This window comes from Dryobates pubescens, chromosome 4, assembly GCF_014839835.1.
Source record: "Dryobates pubescens isolate bDryPub1 chromosome 4, bDryPub1.pri, whole genome shotgun sequence".
NCBI classification, from domain to species: domain Eukaryota; kingdom Metazoa; phylum Chordata; class Aves; order Piciformes; family Picidae; genus Dryobates; species Dryobates pubescens.
Genome location: NC_071615.1, coordinates 25,497,403 through 25,521,317, shown reverse-complemented (window position 1 = coordinate 25,521,317; position 23,915 = coordinate 25,497,403). Strand labels below are relative to the sequence as shown.

Genomic DNA, 23,915 nt, shown 5'->3' with positions numbered 1-23,915 from the left:
ATTCTTTCCAGTGAGGGTGGTGAGACACTGGAACAGGTTACTCAGGGAGGTTGTGTATGCCTCCTCTCTGGAAGTGTGTTCAAGGCCAGACTGGATGAGGCCTTGAGCAAGCTGGTCTAGTGGAAGGTGTCCCTGCAGATGGCAGGGGGTTGGAACTAGATGATCTTTAAGGTCCCTTCCAACACAAATTATTCTATGAATCTATGAACTCTTCCAGTGGATTGTTCCTAGAGCTGGCAGCTAGCTGCCACCTTTTATGCAGCATGAGATGTGAAATAATAATTTATCCCTCAGGACACATGAGGTCAGAAGAAAGATGAGGACAGGTGAAAATATAACAGCATGTATTTGTCTAATATATGTGTGAAGTGAATTTATGCACCAAAGTGAATGAGGAGATAGATTTTTATCAGCTTTCTAAGCACACAAGAAATACTGTAATGGAAACATTTGTGTAGTTTGGTTGGGGGCTTTGGGGATTCTTTTTCTTTCTTTCTTTTTTCTTTGTTTTTTAGATTTCATTTCATTTCAGCAAAACATCTCTTCCTGTTTTCAGAGTTCAGGACAGCAAAACTATGCCCTTGAGTTTCTTTCTGAAAGACATTACAGAAATCTAAATACCAGCTATCTTTACAGATCTGCATTTTTTGAGAGTGTAGGTCACAGCCTCAGAAACCATCATAGAATCATAGAATTGTTAGGATTGGAAAAGACCTCCGGGATCATCAGTTCCAACCACCAACTTAAGACCACCGTGCCCATATCATATACATTTTACTATGTAATACACAAGCTCCAGTGATGATAGAATAGACTACAACAGAACAGAATAGTATAGAATAGAATAGAACTGAATTGAATTGAATTGAATTTAATTGAATTGAATGAATTGAATTGAATTAACCAGGTTGGAAAAGACCTTCAAGATCATCAAGTCCAACCTATCATCCAACACTATCTAATCAACCAAACCATGGCACCAAGTTCCTCATCCAGTCTCTTCCTAAACACCTCCAGGGATGGTGACTCCACCACCTCCCTGGGCAGCACATTCCAATGGCAAATCACTTTTTCTATGAAGAACTTCTTCCTAACATCCAGCCTAAACCTTCCCTGGCACAGCTTGAGACTGTGTCCTCTTGTTCTGTTGGTGGTTGCCTGGGAGAAGAGACCAACCCCCACCTGTCTACAACCACCCTTCAGGTAGTTGTACACAGCACTAAGGTTGTTCCCTTTTCCTGAGGAGGTCTGTGCAGGTTCAAAGGAATGACTGCACACTGAACCTAGAGGGGCATAATTGGTATAAAATACTAAAATATTAATATAAACCATTATGTTGCTTCAGAAGAAACTGAGCAGAGACTTCCTTGTTCTCAACAACTCCCTGAAAGAAGGTTGCAGTGAGGTGGGGGTCAGTCTCTTCTCCCTAGTATCAGGTGATAGAACCAGAAGAAATGACCTCAAATGGTGCCAGGGGAGGCTGTTTGGACATTAAGAAAAATTCCTTTCCTGTAAGAGTGATCAGGCATTGGAACAGGCTGCCCAAGGAGGTGGTAGAGTCACCATCCCTGGGGGTGTTCAACAAACATGTGGGCATGGCATTTTGAAACATGATTTAGTGACCATGGTGGTGCTGGGTTGATGGTTGGACTCTATGATCATAGAGGTCTTTTCCAACAGAAACAAATCTATGATTCTATATCAGAGGGGGTGTTTTTTAGAGTTGTTTTACCATGCAGAAGTGAACCATTGACAGCTGTAACAAACCACTTCCTGCCTGCTCTTAATATTTAAGCCCCTTTAGGCCAAATCCAGAACCAGAACTGGATAACACTGACACAAAAATCACCAACTGGATTTTCAACACACCCATGAGAGTAGGATTCGGCTTTGATTCTACATAGTACCCATGCACTGCTTTTGAAAATTACAGCTTAAGGGTTACCAGCTGGAAAGCAGCTCCACAGAGAAGGAGTTCTGGTGGACAGAATTCATCATGAGCCAGCAATGCTGTCTTGTGGCCAAGAAAGCCAATGGTATTGCATTCTGAGGTGGCAACTTGGTGACAGTGTTGTGTAGCAGCAGCACCATTTACAGGCAGAACTGGAAGGTCATTTTCAAAAACAACAGACTCCAAACTCAAAATCTTGATGAGGCACCAAGTGCAGTTTTGTGGGGGATGATAATCAGCTCACGTCACCAGAACTGCCCTCCACTGCCACTGCCTGATTAGTGTTCCTAACCAGGCAGAAAGTGCACAGAGAGACTTCTTTTCTTGAAGATTTCCTCTTTCACTGCACTTTCTTCCAGCTGCTTCAGAATCCAGGAGGCAAATGAGTCAAATCAGCATGTTTATTCAGGCAGATAGGATTTTATTTCTCCAAAGAAGCAGAATTCACCTATATAATGTACATATATTTATGTATTTACGTGTGTGTGTGTGTATTTAAATGTATTTCTCTGCTTTTCTATAGAGCTGTTGTATGTTTATATCTATTTAAACTGATGCAAAGGCAAGTGGGCAACACAAGGTTGTCAGACAGGTGGTGTGCACAGAAGACTTGTGTGGCTGGCCATGGTCACCTGGTGGGGAGGGCCATGGGATGTCTCCCTGTGGCCCCAAGCCTCTCCCAGGGGCCATGTCTGGCTTCCCAAATGAGTGACGTGCAAGTGCTTCTCACTCCCCATCCCTGAGGAGATGCTCTTGGATATGGGAAGGCCATCACCCTGTTTTTCCTTTCCTCCTGCTTTCCCTCTGCCCAGTCCCCTGGCCGAGTTTCATTATTTGTGGGGTGTTTTTTTCGTTTGTTTGTTTGTTTTTCTCTTGTAGTTTTTTTATTGGCTTGTTTTGTGGGTTTTTTTGTTGTTGTTGTTGTTTGTTTGTTTTTTAACGTTAGCCCATTTGCCACCCGCTCTCCATAGCTCGATAGATGCTGCTCCTCCAAATCTCAATGTCTAACGGGAGACCCGCCTGTTGATTATCCCCTTCTCTCCGTTTTAACCCACCCCTCTCCTGCTCTTGATTTCAAACCTTTGGATGATGTTTTGGTGTCATTAGGAGATTAACATCCCTGGAGCACCAGGGGAGGAGGAGAAGGAGGAGGAGGAGAAGGAGGAGGAGGAGGAGGAGGGTGGCGAAGGGGAGAGCGAGCCAGCAGGCAGGGAGGTTGGCACATCCACGCGAGTGAGGCTGGTCCCAGCCATCCTGGGCAGAACCGGAGGCGGGGAGGGGGGGTACACAGACCTGCGGCGGCGGCTGGCGGGCAGCGCCCGGTGCCCGCGTCCGGAGCTGCGGGGGCTGCCGGCGGGCGGGCGACAGCGGTCCTGCTCGCAGCCCCCTGCGCTGCTTATGAGCAGCGGCGGTAGCGGCGGCAGCGAGGCACAGGAGCGGCAGCGGGGGACACCAGGAGGAGCATCTCGTCCCCGAGGTTTATGAATGGCACTGACATGGAGGAAATACCGTTTCAGAAAGTCAAGACCAAGAGGAAGAAGTGCTGCCGCTGCTGCTGCTCCCCGCCCGCCGCCGCGGCTGCGGGAGCCGGGCTGGGGGACCCCCCGCCTCTGCTGCTCCTGGATGCCATCGCCTGCGAAGACGAGTTTGACTGCAAGGAGCTGGAAGCTCTCTTCCAGAGCTACAACCTGAAGCTGGAGCAGACGTCGACCCTCAAAGCGCTGGCCGTCCTGATCGTGCTGACCGCCAGCCTGGCCCTGGTGGAGCTGCTCTCCAGCCCCAGCCTCACCATCTCCAAAGGCTCACACCCGGTGCACTGCATCATCTTCCTCTCCCTCTTCATCGTCACCAATGTCAAGTACCTGCAGGTCACTCAGCTCCAGCAGATCGTCAAGCTCACCTTGCTCTTCAGCTTCACTTTCTCCTTCCTCTGCTGCCCCTTCTCGCTCGGCGCCTACGGCATGGAACCCCCCAGCGCCCCTGAGCAGGGCATGTGGCAGCTCATGCTGGTCACCTTCGTCTCCTACTCGCTGCTGCCCGTCCGGACCTTGCTGGCCATCGTTTTCGGGCTGGTGGTGTCCGTCTCCCACCTCATCGTCACCGCCACCTCCGTCAGTGCCAAGCGGCAGCGGCTCTGGAGGACGGTGAGAGGAAGGGGTCGGGCCGGGCACTGCAGCACTACGCGGCCGGGGTGCGGGCCCGGCGAGCGGGGAAATGCGGAGGGGCGCGGAGAGCAGCCTGGAGGCGCAGAGGGGAGAGCAGGAGAGGAGAGGAGAGGGGAGGCGCGGAGAGGAGCGGAGGAGATGGCGGCTGGGCAGTGCCCACTGTATGCCTGGCCGGGCAGGGGCCATAGGCGGCCTCTGTAGTTCCCCAAAGTTTGCAGGAAGCCGGGAGCGGGAGGGGGATTCGAGTGGCTCCTGGGAGATGAGACCTCTGGGCTTCATGTTTGGAGGGAAAAGTGGGGACTGAGGAAGGGGTACAGTCTCCTTGGGGCAGGCTCTGGAGCGGCACCAGCACAGCCAGGAAACATCCAGTGCTTACAAAGGACGCTGCTTGACTGGCTCCGAACTTGGCACAGGTGATGAGCTGAGCTGCCTGTGCTAATAATGCTTCTATGGTCTCGAGTTGCATCCTTACCACCTTTCCCAGCTGCAGACCCTTTGTGGCACATTTCGAGGTGGCAGTGGTGGTAGTGTGGGGGCTCTGAAGAAATGATCTGACACAGGTGGGACACCCCAGGTGGAGAACCCACCTCGATATTCTCCACCCAGTGTGGCATTCACAGAATCACAGAATGTCTTGAGTTGGAAGGAACCCCAAAGATCAGTTAGTTCAACCTATCTACCATGAGCAGGGATCCAGCAGCATGTTAAAGCCATGCCTCATAGCTCTCAGTTACAGATGGGCACACTGAGGTACAGAGGCAGAAAGCAATCATCATTCCAGCTGCTGCCCTGCTCCCCAACAACACTCCCTGCTATGTCACTGAACTTCCCAGTGTCCCCTTTCCCATCTGAAAGAAGCCATCAAAACCTCTTTCAGCAAACAGCATCTTTGGAAATGTGCTGCTGCACTCTTCCCCCCTTCCTCCTTCCTTTCCTCCCTCCCTTCCCCCAGTCGCTATTTATAGCCCTGCAGGGCTTTCTCTAGCTTCCCTGGCCTGATGGGCAGCAGAGGCAGGGGAAGGAGGATGGGGAGATGTGCTGGGACTGGGAGTCGGGGTTTCTTGCTTAAGGCTCCATTACACGGTGCCTCTGAACCACTGGGAAAGAGAAATTGGGGGAAAAATGTGGGTCCTCCCTCACATTACATTGATTCTGTATGCCCTCAGTGAAAGCATGCGGGTTCTGGGGTCTAAATTGGTGCTAAACAACAATTTAATACCTGATGGAAGTACTTAGTACTCTACTTCTCCTAAATCCTGGTATTATGCTTGGTGTCTGTGTAAGGCTGTGCTGCTAGGAGGCACAGTTGGCACAGGCACAAACACTGCCATACCCAGAATTGTACACCTTTGTGCCCAGCAGTGTGTATTCCTTCCTCCTCCTCACCTGCCCTCAGGGACACACATCCCAGTGTGACATACATACACATAAGGAAGAAACACAGGGACCATCAAAGGAGCGAGGTTACTGAGACAAACAGGATTATTCATGGCTTCACGCTGCTGAGCTGGTGGACAAAATAAATTGTATATTTTGAAGGGGAAGAGAGAGATAAGCTGAGCTTTATGATTTACCCAGATAATCTGATGGTCTATTTTTAAATGCGTGATTTAGAGTTTCCATGAGAGAGGGAGAGCTGATGAAGTGCAGAAGTGCTGAGAGGAGCCTTTCTTAAAAGCATCCAAAAGGATGCTAAAAAACAATAAAATATTTCTCTTTGGGTAGGGCTGAAGGTAGCTCTTTTTGCTAGCGTACCAATTAGTCCTTATGGGACTCCAGGCTTTGCTGTCTGCCCTGACATGGAGACAGATTTCCCCTGATGCAGATCAGTGTGGCACCTGCTATTCTAGACAAGCAGCATAAAGACATGGACAACAACGTCTGCTCACTAAATTGTCTAACCAAGGGCTTGATCGTGGAACATTTGGAAGGGTGGAAATCTGCTGACTCTTTTCCTTCACCCAAATTTAACTCTGTTACTTAACCAACAAGAAGCTGCCTGGAAAACACATAGAAATAGTTGACCAGCAGCTGATGTCACACATGTAGGTCTCTTCTCCAGCAGCCTCTCCCCCCAAACCGAACTGATTTCAGTGATTTGCACGCAGTCCCCAGAGCAGGATGCTTTGCTGGTAACGGGAGGCAGAAAACAGCAAAATAGCTGCTCTGTGAACTCCTGTCACACAGAAAGACACCTTGATTCGTCACATATTTTCAGGCAAAACGTCTTCTCCTTCGAAGGCTACCTCTGGGTATGGAAGAAACTCTTGCTTCACACAGAAGATGGCTTTTCTTTTCTAAATTATTGTTTTGCAATGATTAGATGTTTAAAGCTACATAGAAGCCACATTGTCTGATTTTTATTTGCCTGGCCCGAGAGTAGCCCAAGACTAGCACAGCCTTTCTTTGCAAATAGGCACTGGCTTGCAGTCCAGATCTGCTCTTTGGCCACTGGATTTTGTCATGGCCACCCCTCTGCTCATAGACACAACACACAGTTGGCCTGCCAGGGAGGCAGTACTGCTCTGTGCAGAGCTGCAGTGGCGTGGATGGCTCTGTTCTTTCTCCACCTCCCTGTCTCCTAGCCCCAAGCAAACAGGTCAATTAAAATCTTTAAATAGAAATCTGCCAGGTCCAGAAATGAAGAAGCACCTGTACCAACCACAGATGCCAGTATTCTGTTAAAGGAGCCTACTTTGGCTGATTCAGGCAGGGAACCAATTTTACCTTTGTTTAGCCTGAGCTTTAGGAAACAGAGATCTAGTAACTTTCATTGAAGTGAAACTGACAAGTGCTTCGTGTTGTTTGAAGTTTGAGCCACTGGAAAACAAAAGGGCATAGCCAAGTTGAAGGGTTTGTTCTGGAGTGGATTTTTGGATGCACATCTTCTCTTCCTTCTGTCTGAGGAATCACCGTATGCCAATCTTTGAATGATGATCAGAGGGTAGGAGCACCTCTCTTATGAAGACAGGCTGAGAGAGCTGGGATTGTTCAGCCTGGAGAAGAGAAGGCTTCAGGGAGACCATAGAGCATACCTGAGGGGTGCTATAAGATTGCTGCAGAGGGACTTTTGACAAAGGCATGGAATGACAGATCAAGGGAGGTTCTCCTCGCCCTCTCTGCCCTAGTGAGACCTCATCTGGAATATTGCATCCAGTTCAAGAGGGGCAGGGATTGACTTGAGAGAGTCCAATGGAGGGCTACAAGGTTGATTAAGGGACTGGAGCACTGCCTTAATGAGGAAAGGCTGAGAGACCTGGTGGGGGGATTCCTTGAGAGGGGATCTAATAAATGTTTGTAATTATATGAGTGCTGGATGTCAAGAAGGAAGGGACAGAGTCTTCTCACTTGTGCCCTGGAATAGGACAAGGGGCAATAGATGTAAATTACAGCACAGGAAGCTCCACCTCAACATAAGGAAGAACTTTACTATAATGGTCACAGAGAACATGAACAGGTTGTGGAGTCTTCTCTGGAGACTTTCAAGACCCATCTTGATGCATTCCTGTGTGACCTACATTAGATTCTATGGTCCTGTTTTGTCAGGGGGGTTGGACTCAATGGTCTCCATAGGTCCCTTCCAACCCCTAAGATCCTGTATTCAGTCTGTGTTCCTGTGACTGGATGGAGGGTAATGGCTTCAAACAAAGATGCTTGGTTTTGATTAGACATGCGGAAGAAATTCATCCCCATGAGGATGGTGAGGCACTGGAGCCAGCTGGCCAGAGAAGCTATAAAGGCTCCAAGCCTGGAAGTATTCAAAGGCCAGGCTGGACAAGGCCTTGAGCAACCTGGTCTAGTAGGTGTCTCTGCCCATGGCAGGGTATTGAAACTAGATGATCTTGAAGGTCCCTTGCAACCTAAACCATTCTATGGGTGCCAAAAGCCCCACTTAAATTATATTGAATCAGACCCTGAAGGGTTCCCATGGCATGCTTAAAACCTTCATTCCTATAAGTACAAATACTTCAGCATGTTGAAATCAACAGGTCACCTTATTGTGGGAGAAGTTCATTTCCAGGTGTCCACAGTAAGACACATTTATTTTGCAAGTGATAGCTTTCTGAGAGCACAGCATTGTCTGTGGAGATCATGGGCTCATGTTTTCTAGCTCTAAGCAACATCAGATGTCATATCATGCCATGTTGGAGTTGAGAGTTGGAGTTTGAGGAGAAGGTTCTTCACAGAAAGAGTAATAGGCTATTGGAATGTGATGCTCAGGGAGGTGGTGGAGTCACTGTCCCTCCCCCCCCCCCCCATAATTTTCCAGATGTACTTGAGGGGCTTCAGAGCAGTTACAGAAGCACAGAACCTCGCCCCAAGGAGCGTGGTCTAATTTTTGCTGCGATGCAGAGAGTAGGTGTTAGAGACCTTAGGGCCAGATGGGGTGAGGAAGGCAAAAACTGCTGACAGAAATTACTGAGTGGTTGTGTGTGCAGATTTCATGACTTACTGTTCACTGACTTCTTTTTGGCCCTCTAGATACCTTTGACTCCCTATTTTCCATTAAATATGCATGCAAATCACACAGCAGGGAGCAGCCTCACACATCACATAATTTTATTTATTTTTTTAAAGAGCAAGCCTTTTGTGAAAACCAAAGTCCCAACATGGTTACCAAAGAGCAGAAGAAAGAAAGGTGTTGCCATAGATTAGTGGAAGAAAAAAAAACACACCACCAAACAAACTAATTTTTTCCAGCAGTGGGGTGAAACCAATGTTGTCTTTTTTCGTGGCTATATTTTAAATGGGTCTTGTGGATGTATTTATTTATTTCCATGATCAGTGCTTTTACTGAGCCAGCAAGTACCAAAATTGCAGCAGGGAATTAGTAGACTATGAAAAGGATTACATAAAGGAAACTGGTGATGATTATTATATGGTGAGAGCTCACCTGGAGTACTGTGTGCAGCACTGAGGACCCCAGCACAAGAAGGGCATGGACCTCCTGGAGCAGGAGGAGGAGGCCACAAAGATAATCAGAGGGTTGGAGCACCTCTGCTATGAAGACAGGTTGAGAATTGGAGTTCTTCATCCTGGAGAACAGAAAGCTCCAGGGAGACCTTAGAGTAGCCTTTCAGTACCTGAAGGGGACCTGCAGGAAGGCTGGGGAGGGACTGTTTAGAAGGGCTTGTAGTGACAGGACAAGGGGAGATGGTTTGAAACTAGAGCAGGGTAGATTTAGGTTGCACGTAAGGAGGAAGTTCTTTGTAGTGAGAGTGGTGAGACACTTGAACAGGTTGCCCAGAGATGTGGTGGAGATCCCATCCCTGGACACATTCAAGGTCAAACTTGCTGGGGCCTTGAGCAGTCAGATCTAGTTGGAGATGTCCCTGCTGACTGCAGGGGTGTTGGACAAGACGACCTTTGGGGGTCCCTTCCAACCCAAAATGTTCTGTGATTTAAAATACTCTATTTAATACCTACAATTTTATTTTATCTGAACTCTGCAGGTTATTGTGATAGTAGTCTGGAACATCACAAGTAATTAGCAGTAGCATGCCAAAGTTAATCTTATTTCTACTAGTCTTTAAAATGTAATTAATGAACACATCACTGACAGAACTGTTAATCTCCACACCTTTGTTTCTCACACAGAAGGCAGAGTCCAGCAGCACAATAAAAAGGGTTGCAAATCAAAGATACCTCAGCTTCATTGCAGTTATTATTCAGTGCAATGCTCAGATTTTCTCCATCGTGCAGATAAAGTACTGCTGAGGGTCTGTTCTAGTTCACAGAATCTCAGCATGGTGGGAGTTGGAAGAGATCTCTGGAGATCATCCAGTCCTGCTCCAGGGCTCTGGCACCCTCACAGCAAAGACGTTTTTCCTTCTGTTCAAGTAGAACTTCCTGGGTTCCAGTTTGTGCCCATTGCCCCTTGTCCTATCACTGGGCATCAATGAAAAGAGCCCAGCCCCATCCTCTTGCCCCCCACCCTTTAGCTCTTGCTCCTTTCTCAGGCTGCTCTTCTCCAGGTTAAACAGCCCTAGGGCTCTCAGCCTTTCCTCCTTGCAGGGATATTCCAGTCCCCTCAGTAGCTTCATAAGCCTCACTGGACTAGACAGTATTTCCCTGTCTCTCTTGAACTGGGGATCCCAGAACTGGACACAGTACTCCAGATGTGGCCTCACTAGGCCAGAGTAGAGATGAAGGAGAACCACTCTTGACCTTCTGGCTGCACTGTTCTTAATTCATGCCAGGGGACCTTTGGCTTTCTTGGCTACAAGAACACATTGCTGGATTTTGGTGAACGTGTTGTCCACCAGCACTCCAAAGTCTTTCTCCACAGATCTGCTTTCCATCAGGTCACCTTCTCCCCTGTGCTGCTGCAGGAAGTCATTCCTTTGCAGGTGCAAGACCCTACACTTGGCCTTGCTAAACTTCATAAGATTCCCCTCTGCCCTGCCCTTCTACCAGTTGCTGTCTGAATGGCAGCACAGCCTACTGGTGTGTCAGACATTCCTCCCAGTTTGGCATCATCAAATACATTATATCATCAAATATAGAGGTTGGAGTTTTTTTCCCTCTGTGGTATTTTTCAAGTATTACTATCTCTAGTATCTCTAGTATTGTTAGGCTGGATGTTAGGAAGAAATTCTTCATAGAGAGAGTAATTGCCCATTGGACAATTGGCTGCCTGGGGAGGTGGTGGAGTCACCATCACTGGGGGTGTTTAAGTAGAGACTGGATGGGGTGCTTGGTGCCATGGCTTAATTGATTAGATGGTGTTGGGTGATAGGTTGGACTCGATGATCTCGAAGGTCTCTTCCAAACTGGTCTATTCTATTCCATTCCATTCCATTCTAACACATCTATGGATGGTTCTCAGCACCCCTGTGTAACTTTCTTCATAGAATCAATAAGGTTGGAAATTACCTCAGAGATCATCAAGTCCAACCTGTCACCCAACACCTCATGACTAACTAAATCATGGCTTCAAGTGCTATGTCCAATCCCCTCTTGAACACCTCCAGGGATGGTGACTCCACCACCTCCCTGGGCAAAAATCCCTTTCACTTTATGGTGACATTTAGTCATTTAAACTTTTTTTTGTATTTTCCATAGTCTAGTTAAAGTGGGATTTTAATCTTCGTTTGTGGCAGGGGAATTACCAGGTATTGACCATAGTCCTTTTATCTAAGGGATGAAGTATAGGATTTTTTCTGGAATGGAGAGCTCAGTGTCATTTTCCACATGGAGATTAATGTACTCCTGGCTTTTGGAGTCTGCAGACTGCTGACTCTGCTAATCTTCCCTGGTTTCCAAACAACACCAATAGCAGGTTACTGTCACCATGTTCAATACTGTATAAGGATTCGATTTTTCTCATGGCAGGTTTTTCAATGACTTCTCATATAGCCTTCGCATGGGCACTCAGTTTCTACCCTCCTTCACTGATGTCCTGCTCACCCTTCCCCATTTCTCCAAGTCTTAACATCGGTGGCTTCATTCTGCTGGTGGTGTTACCTGCCTTGGCAGCATCTGGAATCCTTGTCTGAAAGGAAAGGAACGTTCATGTTAATGGTTTCTTCTTCTTTGCTTAAGGCTCACTTGGAGACAAATTTATATGGTTTCTTAACATACCTTTTGCTTTTTTTTGATTGGTCTACAGCTCTGTGTTGCCTCTAAATGTGCTATAAATTGTTCCTTTTATGCATGCTAAATGCTTGTTCTTTGTTACATCTTGTCTATGTTTAGCCCATATCTGGTGCTAAACTGGAATAGTTGCTTTATCACCCAATGACCCTTCCCCAGCAGAGAAGGGGCACCTGGAAAAGGAGAAGACGACCCATAGGTTGAAAAGAAAACATATTGAATGAAGTAGCCAAACTGGTACCAATGTCAATGCGAAGTGTCCAAAGCTATACTCAGCCCTGCAAAAGAAAAGCAGTCACACTAAACAGGAACACAGTCCTCAAGAGCAGGAGAAGAAAGAGGTGCCCAAGCAGAAGACTCTACCATAAACTTCCTTTGTCCACAACAAACTTCCTCTTTTATACTGAGTGTGATGCTGATGGTGGGATACACCTGAAGCCATCTCAGGTCAGCTGTTCTGGATGACTCAGAGCTGCTGATGGTCTGCAGTCCATGGTTAGTCCATGGGCATTCTGGCCCAGGAACACCAGCACACACCTAAACTTAGTTCAGACGACTTGAGGTCTGCATTGTTGAGTCTTTTATATACAGCTACAGATATTATCATAGAATCACAGAGTGGGTTGGGTTGGAAGGAACCTCCAAAGGTCGGCTAGTCCAACCCCCCAGCAGTAAGCAGGGACATCATCCATTAGATCAGGTTGCACAGAGCCCCGTCAAGACTGACTTTGAATATCTCCAAGGATGGGGCCTCAACTACCTCCCTGGACAACCTGTTCCAGCGTTCCACTACCCTTATGATAAAGAACTTCCTCCTATTGTCCATCCTAAAACTAGTCTTCTGTGATTAAAAACCATTGCGCCTTGTCCCATCACCACAGCCCTTTTTAAACAGTACCTTTTCAGCCTTCTTTGTAGGCCTCCTGCAGGTACTGGAAGGCTGCTGATAGGCCTCCCTGGAATCTTCTCTTCTCCAGGCTGAGAAATCTCATCAGTACCAATGTCCTATCTCTTGTAATCCCAGGTCTGCACTCCTCTATGCCATCTTCTGCTTCTCCATGTCTCAAGGCCATAGGTCTATATTTACTCACTCTATATCATCATGTTATAGTCATAAAACTGTTGTGCTAGCATAAAAAGATCCGTAGTAGTAACACAAATTAGCTACTGATGTCTGGTCAATGAGAAGAAAGCTGCTATTATGTTTAAAACAAATAAAGCAGAGTGCAGAGAGGTCAAAAATGTGCAGCCTGAGAACCTGAAGTTTTAGCCCAGAGGAAACCTGGCATGGCTCACTCCAGAGATTTTGCAAAACTTGAGCCAGCAGAGTGCTCAGGTGGCCAGGAAGGCCAACAGCATCCTGGCCTGGATAAAAAATGTTTTGGCCAGCAGGAGTAAGGGAGTGAGTGTACCCCTGCAGTCAGCATGGGTGAGGCTGCACCATCAGTACTGTGTCCAGTTTTGGGCACATCAGTCTAAGACAGACATTGAGGTGCTGAAACATGTCCAAAGAAGGGCACAAAGCTGGTGAGTGCTTTGAAGAGCAATTTTTATCTGGAAAGATAATTGCCTCAAAATGTGCTTGGGGACATTTAGGCTGGATATTAGGAACAATTTCTTCACTGAAAGACTGGTCAGGCATTGGAATAGGCTGCCCAGGTCACCATCCCTGGAGGTGTTAAAAAACTGAGTAGGTGTGGATCTTCAAGACTTGATCTAGTGGTCATGGGTGTGTTGGGTAGAAGGTTGGACCTGATGATCTTAGAGGGCTTTTCTAACCTTAATGGTTCTTGAAAATCAGTGCAAAGCCTAAGGTTATCTATATAGCAATGGCAATATAGTGTTGCAGGGCTGTATGTTTGCAGTCCTTGCTAATATGTGTGTGATTTAGACTGTCTCCTTGTGTCTTGTTACTACTTCTGTTTTAATGCTAACAGAGCGGGCCAAATGGTGGCTTCATTTCAAAATGGTAGCATTTTATCATCTAGACCCTGGCTGATAGCAAAATATTGTCTGGAATGTTAGCAATTAGGGGCTTCATTTAATTTATGTGCTTATGGTGTGAAAAAGCAGCTTTGATACATGTTTGTGCAGCTCCAAGCTCAGAGGTTTCTAACTGGTGTTTAAAGATCTTTGAGGCTTCTATGGGATATGTTATTGAGGGCTTCTCTTCCTTCTCCTTCCCCTTTCCTCTTTCCCCTTTCCTCTTTCCCTTTTCCCCCTTCCCCTTCCCCTTCCCCTTCCCCTTCCCCTTCCCCTTCCCCTTCCCCTTCCCCTTCCCCTAATTCTTCCCCTTCTCTTTCCCCTAACTCTTCCTCTTGCCAAGAGATAAGACAGGGAGGGAAAAATAAGGCAGAGTTTTCTTAGTTGATTTACAGGAATATTTTACTCTTCCACTATGAAAAGTATCAGATTATATCAGTATATATATGAAACATAAAGAGAGGGACAGGAAAAAGACACCATCTGGATCCCAAAACCAAGGAAAGATGCACCTGTGTGCTTGAGACATGGAAAACAAGAGAGTGACTCAGAATCTCTTGTCCAGGATGGTAATGCACTACAGTTGTAAAATGTCCTAAATTCATGATTTCTGATAGTGGGGTATATTAGCACATTTCAAACCTGCCTCTTCCTCCTCCTCTTCCCCTTCTGCCTCTTCCCCCTTCCCCTTTCCTTTCCCTTTCCTTTCTCTTTCCCCTCTTCCCCTCCTTTCTCCCCTCTTCCCCCTCTTTCTTTCTCTCTCTCTGGGAACAGTTGTCCTTGATGTGATCTGACTTTTTTTCCTTCTTCACTCAAAGTTATTTATTTCCTCCCTATCTTGTTTTCCCCAGTGGTTATTGCAGTGCAGTGTAACACAACATCGAGCTGGTGCATGTTTCCATTTCTTTTCATCTCTTTTAAGCAGAGCCCCAAACGTCTGCATGTCTCTATTAGATGGCCCTTACTAACTAAAGCAGAAGTTTCCTTTCTATTTTTTTTCTTATCTCTTTCTTTCAGTGTAGATCCATTACCCCTGCCTTCCCTCCAGGAATAAAATAACACAGAACATCACTAAATGCAGGTGGTGTGTGTGGAAAGAGGAAAAAGAGTCAGAACAGCACCATTCCCTTTTTGCTTGCAAGCTCTTTGTTGTGCCGATGTGGAATAACTGTTAGAAAGTAATTTCTGAGCATGGCAAAGGTAGAGCATAGCTTCATGCAGGTTTCATGTTCTGATTAATTCATAGAATCATAGAATCCAGCTGTGAATGATGTTGGTGCTTCACTCCTGCATGGTAAAGCAACCTATAAAAAAAACCAACAAACCTCCGAAACTGAATCATAGAATTGTTTTGTCTGGGAAAGACCTCTAAGATCATTGAATCCAACCATTAAACTAGAATAGAATAGAATAGGATAGGATAGGATTGGATAGGATAGAATAGAATAGAATAGAATAGAATAGAATAGAATAGAATAGAATAGAATAGAATAGAATGGAATGAAGACTTTCTTCCTAACATCCAGTCTGAAGCTCCCCTGGTGCAGCTTGAGACTGTGACCTCTTGTTCTGGTGCTGGTTGCCTGGGAGAAGAGACCAGCCCCAACCTGGCTACAACCTCCCTTCAGGTAGTTGTGGAGAGCAATGAGGTCTCCCCAGAGCCTTCTCTTCTCCAGGCTAAACAAGCCCAGCTCCCTCAGCCTCTCCTCCTAGGGTTTGTGCTCCAAACCCCTCCCCAACTTTGTTGCCCTTCTCTGGACGTGTTCCAGCCAGTTAATATCTTTCCTAAACTGAGTGGCCCAGAACTGGACACAGTACTCAAGGTGTGGCCTAACCAGTGCTAACTAAGACCATCATGACCATTAAACCATGTCGCAGACTGCCATGTCCACACATTCCTTGAACACCTCTGGGGATGGTGACTCCACTGCCTCCCTGGGATAAATAATGTGGGATAAATTTTAATTCCTACAAATGTACAATAAATAAAATGCTGGGATATTTATTTTGCATGAACTTGTCATATGTGCTGATTCCTGACAGAACTAAATTCACCCAACACATCACGTGGACAGGAAAGCTGTTTCCTCCAGCAGGATTTGAAACAGTGAAAAATCTCAGAAATGTGACTCTTGTCTGGCTGTGAGGCAGGCAATAAAGGGAGACAAGAAATAGAGCACTGTATTCAGCCATGGTGAGGCCACACCCTGAGTACTGGGTACAGTTATGGGGTCTTCACTACAAGAATAGAATAGAATAAACCTGGTTGGAAGAGACCTTCGAGATCATCGAGTCCAACCCATCATCCAACACCATCTAATCAACTAAACCATGGCACCAAGCGCCCGTCAAGTCTCCTCCTAAACACCTTCCTGGGCAGCCCATTCCTCTGGCCAATCACTCTTTCTGTGAAGAATTTCTTCCTAACATCCAGCCTAAACCTCCCCTGGTGCAGCTTGAATAAATGGCCTCAAGTTGTGCCAGGGGAGGTTTAGGTTGGATATGAGAAGAGGCAGATGTTCCAGTGTCTTTACTGATCCATGCTGGTTTAAAACAAATCAGCTGTTGTAGAGCTGTGGGAGTTGAAGAAGCCTGGGTTTTAAGTCCGTGATTGGATTAGCTATGATGAGTGCTCTAGGATCTGTCATTTATCTGTGCTTTGAGATACAAGGAATAATGATGATTTCTAAACAGAGAAACAAACTGAGTGTTCAGAGTGTGAGTTTCCTCTTCCCACCCACAGTTACGGAAATGACAGTGGCGAGTGATAACTGCTTGAGTTCCCTCAGATGGAAGGAAAGTTCACATGAGCTTATTTGCCCTTCTTCACGCTGCTCTTTCTCTATTTTTAGGCAGCAGTAGATTGAGGAGATTGCAGCTGAGTTAATTTGCCTCATCTGTTAGTCAAAATAAAAGCTTTATCAATAGTCCATTTCTCCTCACTTACGCTGCCAGAAAAGATCCGTTTTTCCCTTTGAAGAAACCACAGCCTTGAAGTGGGGATTCCTCTTCTAAACAGCACTTCACAGTATCGGTTTCCATTAACACAGGCAGCTGAAATGGCTTTGCTAGGAGGGTAATATGCTTTTCCAACTGAAAGTGCATGTTCTCCTCATAAGAGCATCTGGAATATCCTCCTGTGGCACTTTAGGCTGGGTGTCTCATGTTACTGCCACATCACTTACACCTCTGGCATCCTCAGCGTCCAACCCAATAAGGTGGACATAGGAAACAGCATATTTCTACCCATAAATCCTGTACCCTATAAATCCAGCTGCAAAGTCTTTCTCTTCCTCTTCCCTCTCTGCTCCCATGGGAGGTGCTCCATATCAGGTAACAGTGGGGGAGTATCTTAAGGACTCTTAAGCTTGGCTAGGCCTAATGCCAGGAGGAGAAGGGGGACAGAATCTCAGACCTGGCCAGCCTGAGACTAGCCTAGCAGGGCAGGGGTGGGGCAAAAGAAAGAGCCCAGGGGGGTTTTGGGTATACCCTCAGGTGGGGAGATGGGAAGTGTTGGGAGGCCTTTGGGTTTTCTGTAAGGGACTCTGTATGCTTTGGGATATCTTTGCCACTATACTTTGCAATTCCTGCAAAACACCAATTGCTTTTTCCATTTAAACTTTCCATCACTTTCCAATCCATTTGTGTGAGTGTTATTCTTTTGCCCCTTTCAGGGACAATAGAGGATCTGTCTGGCCTTAAACCAGGACAGCTTCTCTGAAAGACACGATGACCTTATTGCTCTCTACAACTACCTAAAGGGAGGTTGTAGCCAGGTGGGGGTTGGTCTCTTCTCCCAGGCAACCAGCACCAGAATAAGAGGACACAGTCTCAAGCTGCACCAGGGGAGGTTTAGGCTCAAGGTGCGGAGGAAGTTCTTCACAGAAAGAGCTGTTGTCCATTGTATCTACTGCCCAGGGAGGTGGTGAATTCACTGTCCCTGAAGGTGTTCAAGAGGGGATTGGATGTGGCACTTGTAGCCATGGCTTAGTTAGTCATGAGGTGTTGGGTGATAGGTAGGACTTGATGATCTTTGAGGTCTTTTCCAACCTTATTGATTCTATGAGTTTATGAGTCTATGAGTCTATGAGTCTATGAGTCTATGATTCTATGTTTAAGAGGAGAGAGTATGCTTCATATGCTGGAGAGTTAACCAGTTCCATTGCTATTGCTGAATTTGTAATGCAGCAGATGGTGACCAGTAAAAATTTTTGACATGGCTTTTTTATCTCTACAGCATGATTTCAAACTCTTAGTTGATGTCTGACAGAAACAGTTGGGGAACTGTGAATGAGTTCCTGAATGCTCTCTATTTAGTGCCAATCATAGAATCAGAGCGTCACAGGATGTCCCCACAGGCAGGGACACCTTCCGCTAGACCAGTTTGCTAAAGGCTTCATCCAGACTTGTCTTCAACACCTCCAGGGAGAGGACATCCACAGCCTCCCTGGGCAACCTGTTCCAGTGTCTTCCACCCTCACTGTAAATAATTCCTCCCTAATACCCAGTCTAAATTTCCCCTCTTCCAGCTCAAACCCATTATCCCTTGTAATCTTAATACAAGCCCTTGTAAAAAGTCCATCTTCAGCTTTCTTGTAGACCCCTTCAGGTACTGGAAGGCTGCTCTAAGGTCTGCCTGGTGCCTTCTCTTCTCCAGGCTGAAATCTTGCATTATTTATACATTTGTTTAGTGGGTAATGTATAGAACAAGCTGTATGATTTTCTAATCTTGGCTGTGGGCAAGGGACATGAAAAATGTGCCTTTGAGTTTTAGGGAAATATGTTGAGATATTTCTTAGTTAGTATTTACAGTTGTGTCAAAGGTCAGGGCTGGACTGGCCACCAATTAATGGCAGAGGCTATCTATGAAGACCTCTGCTTTCCAAAGGGGAGAGAAAGGGAGTAAGGCAGACCGACTGATGGGGTGGGAAAGAAACTAAACCAGCTGAGGTAGAAATAAGAACAATCCGATGAAATAGACAAAAATAGATATAAAAACAGTATCAGCCCCAACCCCTGATGACAATTAGTCACCACTGTCACCACTGATGCTGTGGAAAAAGTCCCAGCTAGACTGAGTAGCAGATGGAATCCAAACTCAGCAACAGGATTCTGGAAATGGAATCAGAAACTCATGGATCAGTTTTTCAAAGACAAAGGAGAAAGATCCTGGCCATTAAAGAAGAGAACTTGACTTTGGTGTCTTGATTGTGCCTGTCCTGTCCACCCCTGCAGCTGCAGCCTTTTCCTTCATGCCCCCTAAAGCGGCACACAAGATGTAGCAGTGCCCTTGGTCTGTACCCCAATCCTTGGTGCTAACTCTCTCTATCAGTTTTGTCACTACTAGCAGCAGCCACTGCCTGTGTAAATCTGCCCTCAGCTGCAGAAAGTGCCTCACTGAGCAAGGAGCGAGATGAGAAGGCACAGGAATGAGCAGAATCAGTGTTGTTCAGAGCAGGACAAATTTTTATTTTACAGTTGGGATGAGCAGTACTGAGATGGGCAATGACCTCTTGCAAAGCTCAGAGTTATTCTCTGTCCTTAACTGATAATTTATAGCATTGATAGCTTGTCATCAGAGGACTTAATAGTCAAAAAACCTGTTTTGCTTGGTTGCTTTTTCCTTTGCTGCTGCTTTTGTGGAACCAGCCAGTTTTGTGCTGACTGCTGCAGTTCTTGGTGCAGTGACCTCTACTAAACATCTCCCAAAAAAGAACATCAGCCAGCTACAAAAGAGGGAACTTCCTTCAATAAGAAAGGGGGTTTATCTTTCCTAATGTCCCTAAGGCTGCACAACATTCAGTCCTAGGACTTCATCTGTCTCATCAGTCTACACTGATGAACCTTAGTTCCAAATCTATGAAGTATCATTTCCCAAAGCCTCATTTCTCGAGTAGGGTCACAGAATCACACAGAATCACAGAATCACTGAGGCTGGAAAAGACCTCTGAGATCATCAAGTCCAGCCTAAGACCTTACACCACCACATTCACAGAATCACAGAATCACCAAGGTTGGAAAAGACCTCAAAGATCATCAAGTCATCTGCTGAAGCACTGAGCTTGGGTTACTGATCATAACAATGGGGGATTTTTGTCCTCTTAGGCAAAAGATGTAAAACCTAAACTGGGCAGAAATTGTCTTCCTCAACAAAATGTCTTATGTGCCCCAAAGATTACCTTTTAAAGTTTGCTTAGAGTTACTGGTCTTTGTAATGGTGAGGATTTGATAGTCATATATAGTCCATTATCTATGCTTCGTGTCTTACACATCTCCTGACCTCTCTTCAGGGGTGCATTTCTAGTTCAACACATGAGTGCTGTGAAGAATAGAGGGAATTATTTTTTTTTCAAGCCAGAATTACCAAGATGTAAACACAAACAAGAATTTCTTTGAACAATTAATAAACATCTGAGGCCTGGTTCCATCTTCCACTTTGTGGATTAATTTAGTCCTTGTTAAACTGATGGACACAGTAGATTGTCAGTGTCAGCCAAACATAATGCCAAAGACAAGAAGCAATCTGCTTTCTGCACCAGCCTGTTGATGATGCCCTTGGGGTCTGAAGCACACTGTTCTGAGTGTGGGATATTCCATGTTCAAACCATAACTCATGTTTGTGCCAATGATAGAATGTCTGCAAACAGAACAGGAGCTCCAGCTAATGCATTCTGACTCAAGGAAACCAGAACATAGCTCTTTGTGTTCAGAAAAGGAGAGCCTTAGTGACACAACTTGGGGCATCAAGTTCTGTTGCATTTGCTTTTTACACTGTGGGGTTACTCCTTCCATTCCAGGTCAGTTGTGCCTGTGCCTTTGGTAAGGGTGGGTAGCACCCCATACTGCCCCACCTGGGCATGCTTTTGGGAGTGTGGCAGTCAAGCTTAGTTGCACAAGCTTATAAACTCTCCCACAGCCAGGTTCACCTTGGTGACACAGCCACCTCTGTCATGATCTCACCTCCCTGTGGATTATAAAGTGGTGTAAAAGTGCTACCACACAGGTCAGATAACAGGATACATGTGATGCTCAAGTAATAGCTTCTGAACAGGAATCAGAAATCTCTGGTGCTCAGCATCAGTGCCTGGACTTTGTTCAGACTCCACAAACATCAGATACCAGAGTCTAGCAGGAAGGAAGTCTCATAGGTAAGTGATTAGCGTTAGACAAATAATGAAAGGCTGGTTATTTCCGTCTGGGTTTCTCAAAGCAGCTGTTCATGGGCTAGTTTTATGCTCAGGCCACATTTAAGCCATCACAACCATGGAAGACAGTAGTTCTGTGGATCACAGAATTCACTGGGTTGAAAGGGAGCCTTGAGGGTCATCTTAGCCTGGAGAAGAGGTGGCTCAGAGGAGACCTTATTGCTCTCTACAACTACCTGAAGGGAGGTTGTAGCCAGGTGGGGGTTGGTCTCTTCTCCCAGGCAACCAGCACCAGAACAAGAGGACACAGTCTCTGAAGCTGTGCCAGAGGAGGTTTAGGCTCAAGAGGAGGAGAAAGTTCTTCACAGAAAGAGTGATTGGCCATTGGAATGGGCTGCCCAGGGAGGTGGTGGAATCACCATCACTGGAGGTGTTTAGGAAGAGACTGGATGGGGCACTTGGTGCCATGGTTTAGTTGATTAGATAGTGTTAAATGATAGGTTGGACTTGATGATCTCAAAGGTATTTTCCAACCTGGTCTATTCTATTCTATTCTATTCTATTCTATTCTATTCTATTCTATTCTATTCTATTCTATTCTATTCTATTCTATTCTATTCTTCTATCTTCTCCAACCACCCTGCAGTAAGCAGGGACATCTCCAACCTGATCAGGTTTTTCAGGGCCCCATCAAGTTTGACCTTGAATGTCTCCAGGGATGGAGTCTCCACCACATTTCTGGATGTGGATGTGCACCCCTGTTCACTCATTCTCACCACCCAAACACGGCTGAAGCATTACACTGAATAGACTAGGGGCCTAATGAGTAGCAGAAACAGCCTTGTCAGATGGATTCCTGGGTGAAGAAGTTTGCTACTCTTGTTCACACTTGCCTGTGTGCTGGCATGAAAAGGGATAGAAATGAGCAACCAGTGTAAAAGGGAACAAAACTCGTAAAGGGCCTAGAGAACAAGTATCATGAGAAGTGGTTGAAAGAACTAAGGTTGTTTAGACTGAAGAATAGCAGATGGAGGGGACACCTCATTGCTCTCTACAAGTCCCTGAAAGGAGGTAGGAGTGAGGTGGGGATCAGTCTCTTCTCCTTATTATCAGGTGATATAACAAGAAGAAATGGCCTGAAATTGTTCCATGGAAGGTTTGATTAGATATTAGGAAAAATTTCTTTCCTGCAGGAGTGGTCAGGCATTGCAACAGGCTGTCCAGGGAGGCGGTAGAGTCACCATCCATGGAGGTCTTCAAGAAGCATTCAGGATATAGTTTAGTGGTGATGGTAGCTGGATTATGGTTGGACTCAATGATCTTAGAGGTCTTTTCCAACCTTAATGGTTGTAAGATTCTATCATTCTAGATAGAATCTAGATTTGTCTTGCAGTGTCTTTCAGGAAGAGGACTTCATATCATCTTTGCTATGTCTTGTCATATCATCTTTACAGTGAGGCTGATGAGATGCTGGAAAGGGTTGCAGAGAGAAGCTGTGGATGCTTCATCCCTCAGAGTGTTTAAGACCAGATTGGACTGGGCTTTGAGAAAGCTGGTCTAGTGGGAAGAATCCCTGCCCACAGGAGGTGGTGGGAGCTGTATGATCTTTAAGATCCTTTCCAACTCAAACCATCCTATGATTCTGTGGCTTGCCTAGTGCTGCTGTTGCGTGCCTTCAGATAAAGAGGTCATGAACCAAATGCATGGCAAACAGAAGAGGTCTTGCTGAACATGAATGATGCAGTGCTAACCAGACTACTTGTATAGCCTGAAACCAGTGGGACTTTGCAGTAGTGTTTCAGGACAGCACTGCTTGCTTAAGCTGCTATTTTATTCTCTCTTTGCAGCTAAGAAAACTGTAGCACCAAGCAGACAAGGCATTGCTGATGAACCTTATATATCAAATTCCAGGCTGAAATTCATCTTGTCTTGTTGTGATTTGCCATTGATGTTATGGTGATGCCTACCCGTGTCAGCTCTGATTATCTTCTTGACTTCTGTACAAGTGCACAAATAACAGACAATCCATTGTGCTCTGATAGGCATGGCAAAGGAGCAGAAAAAAACAAACTAGAGAGAAAGAAGCAACACAATTTTCCAAAAATCAGGGGCCAATCAGAATAGATTGTGAGTCTCCTGACTCCAGCTGCAGTTGCCTGGGACAAGACTTTGATAAAGCAGACTTCATCCTAAGCATCCTAAAACCCCAAGGAAGAGTTTAAAATATGTATGCATACTCCGGCCTAAGCCACACTGTCGCGTTCTCATCTTCACAATGACTTTGGGATGACTTTTCCTCTGGTCTGCATGACTTGTGGCAGGATGCTCAAAAATGTGTGAGGGCATTTCATGTTACAGCTAAATGGAGCAGGTTTATAAGCCACTTACACACTTTTACAATATATTTGCCTTAGCTGCTTTCTTATTCGCAGAAGCAGATGTAGATGAAATCCTGTTTACCTAAAGCACAGTCTCAAGCTGCGCCATGGAAGGTTTAGGCTGGATGTTAGGAAGAAGTTCTTCACAGAAAGAGTGCTTGGCCATTGGAATGTGCTGCCCAGGGAAGTGGTGGAGTCACCATCACTGGAGGTGTTTAAGAATCATAGAATCAGTCAGGGTTGGAAGGGACCACAAGGATCATCTAGTTTCAGCCACGGGCAGGGACACCTCACACTAGACCAGGCTGGCCAGAGCCTGAAAGAGAGACTGGATGAGGCACTTGGTGCCATGGTTTAGTTGATTAGCTAGTGTTGGATGATAGGTTGGACTCGATGACCTTGAAGGTCTTTTCCAATCTGGTCGATTCTATTCTATTCTATTCTATTCTATTCTATTCTATTCTATTCTATTCTATTCTATTCTATTCTATTCTATTCTATTCTATTCTATTCCATTCCATTCCATTCCATTCCATTCCATCCTATCCTATCCTATCCTATCCTATCCTATCCTATCCTATCCTATCCTATCCTATCCTATCCTATCCTATCCTATCCTATCACTAGTTCCATGTGAGAAGAGACCAACAGCCACCTCATTCCAACCTCCTTTCAGGGAATTGTACAGAGTAAGAAA

The 23,915-nt window shown here is 45.8% G+C and overlaps 1 protein-coding gene across 1 annotated transcript in view; it reads left to right on the top strand.

Moving 5' to 3' along the window:
• The first annotated feature begins 3,425 nt into the window (after positions 1–3,425).
• The window catches only part of ADCY1 (adenylate cyclase 1), a 158,668-nt gene continuing 138,178 nt past the window's right edge, over positions 3,426–23,915 (top strand). The window contains exon 1 of the mRNA XM_054160964.1: positions 3,426–4,095. Coding sequence (XP_054016939.1) covers positions 3,433–4,095 — 663 coding nt within the window. The 5' untranslated portion in view covers positions 3,426–3,432. The remainder of the gene's footprint in view (positions 4,096–23,915) is intronic.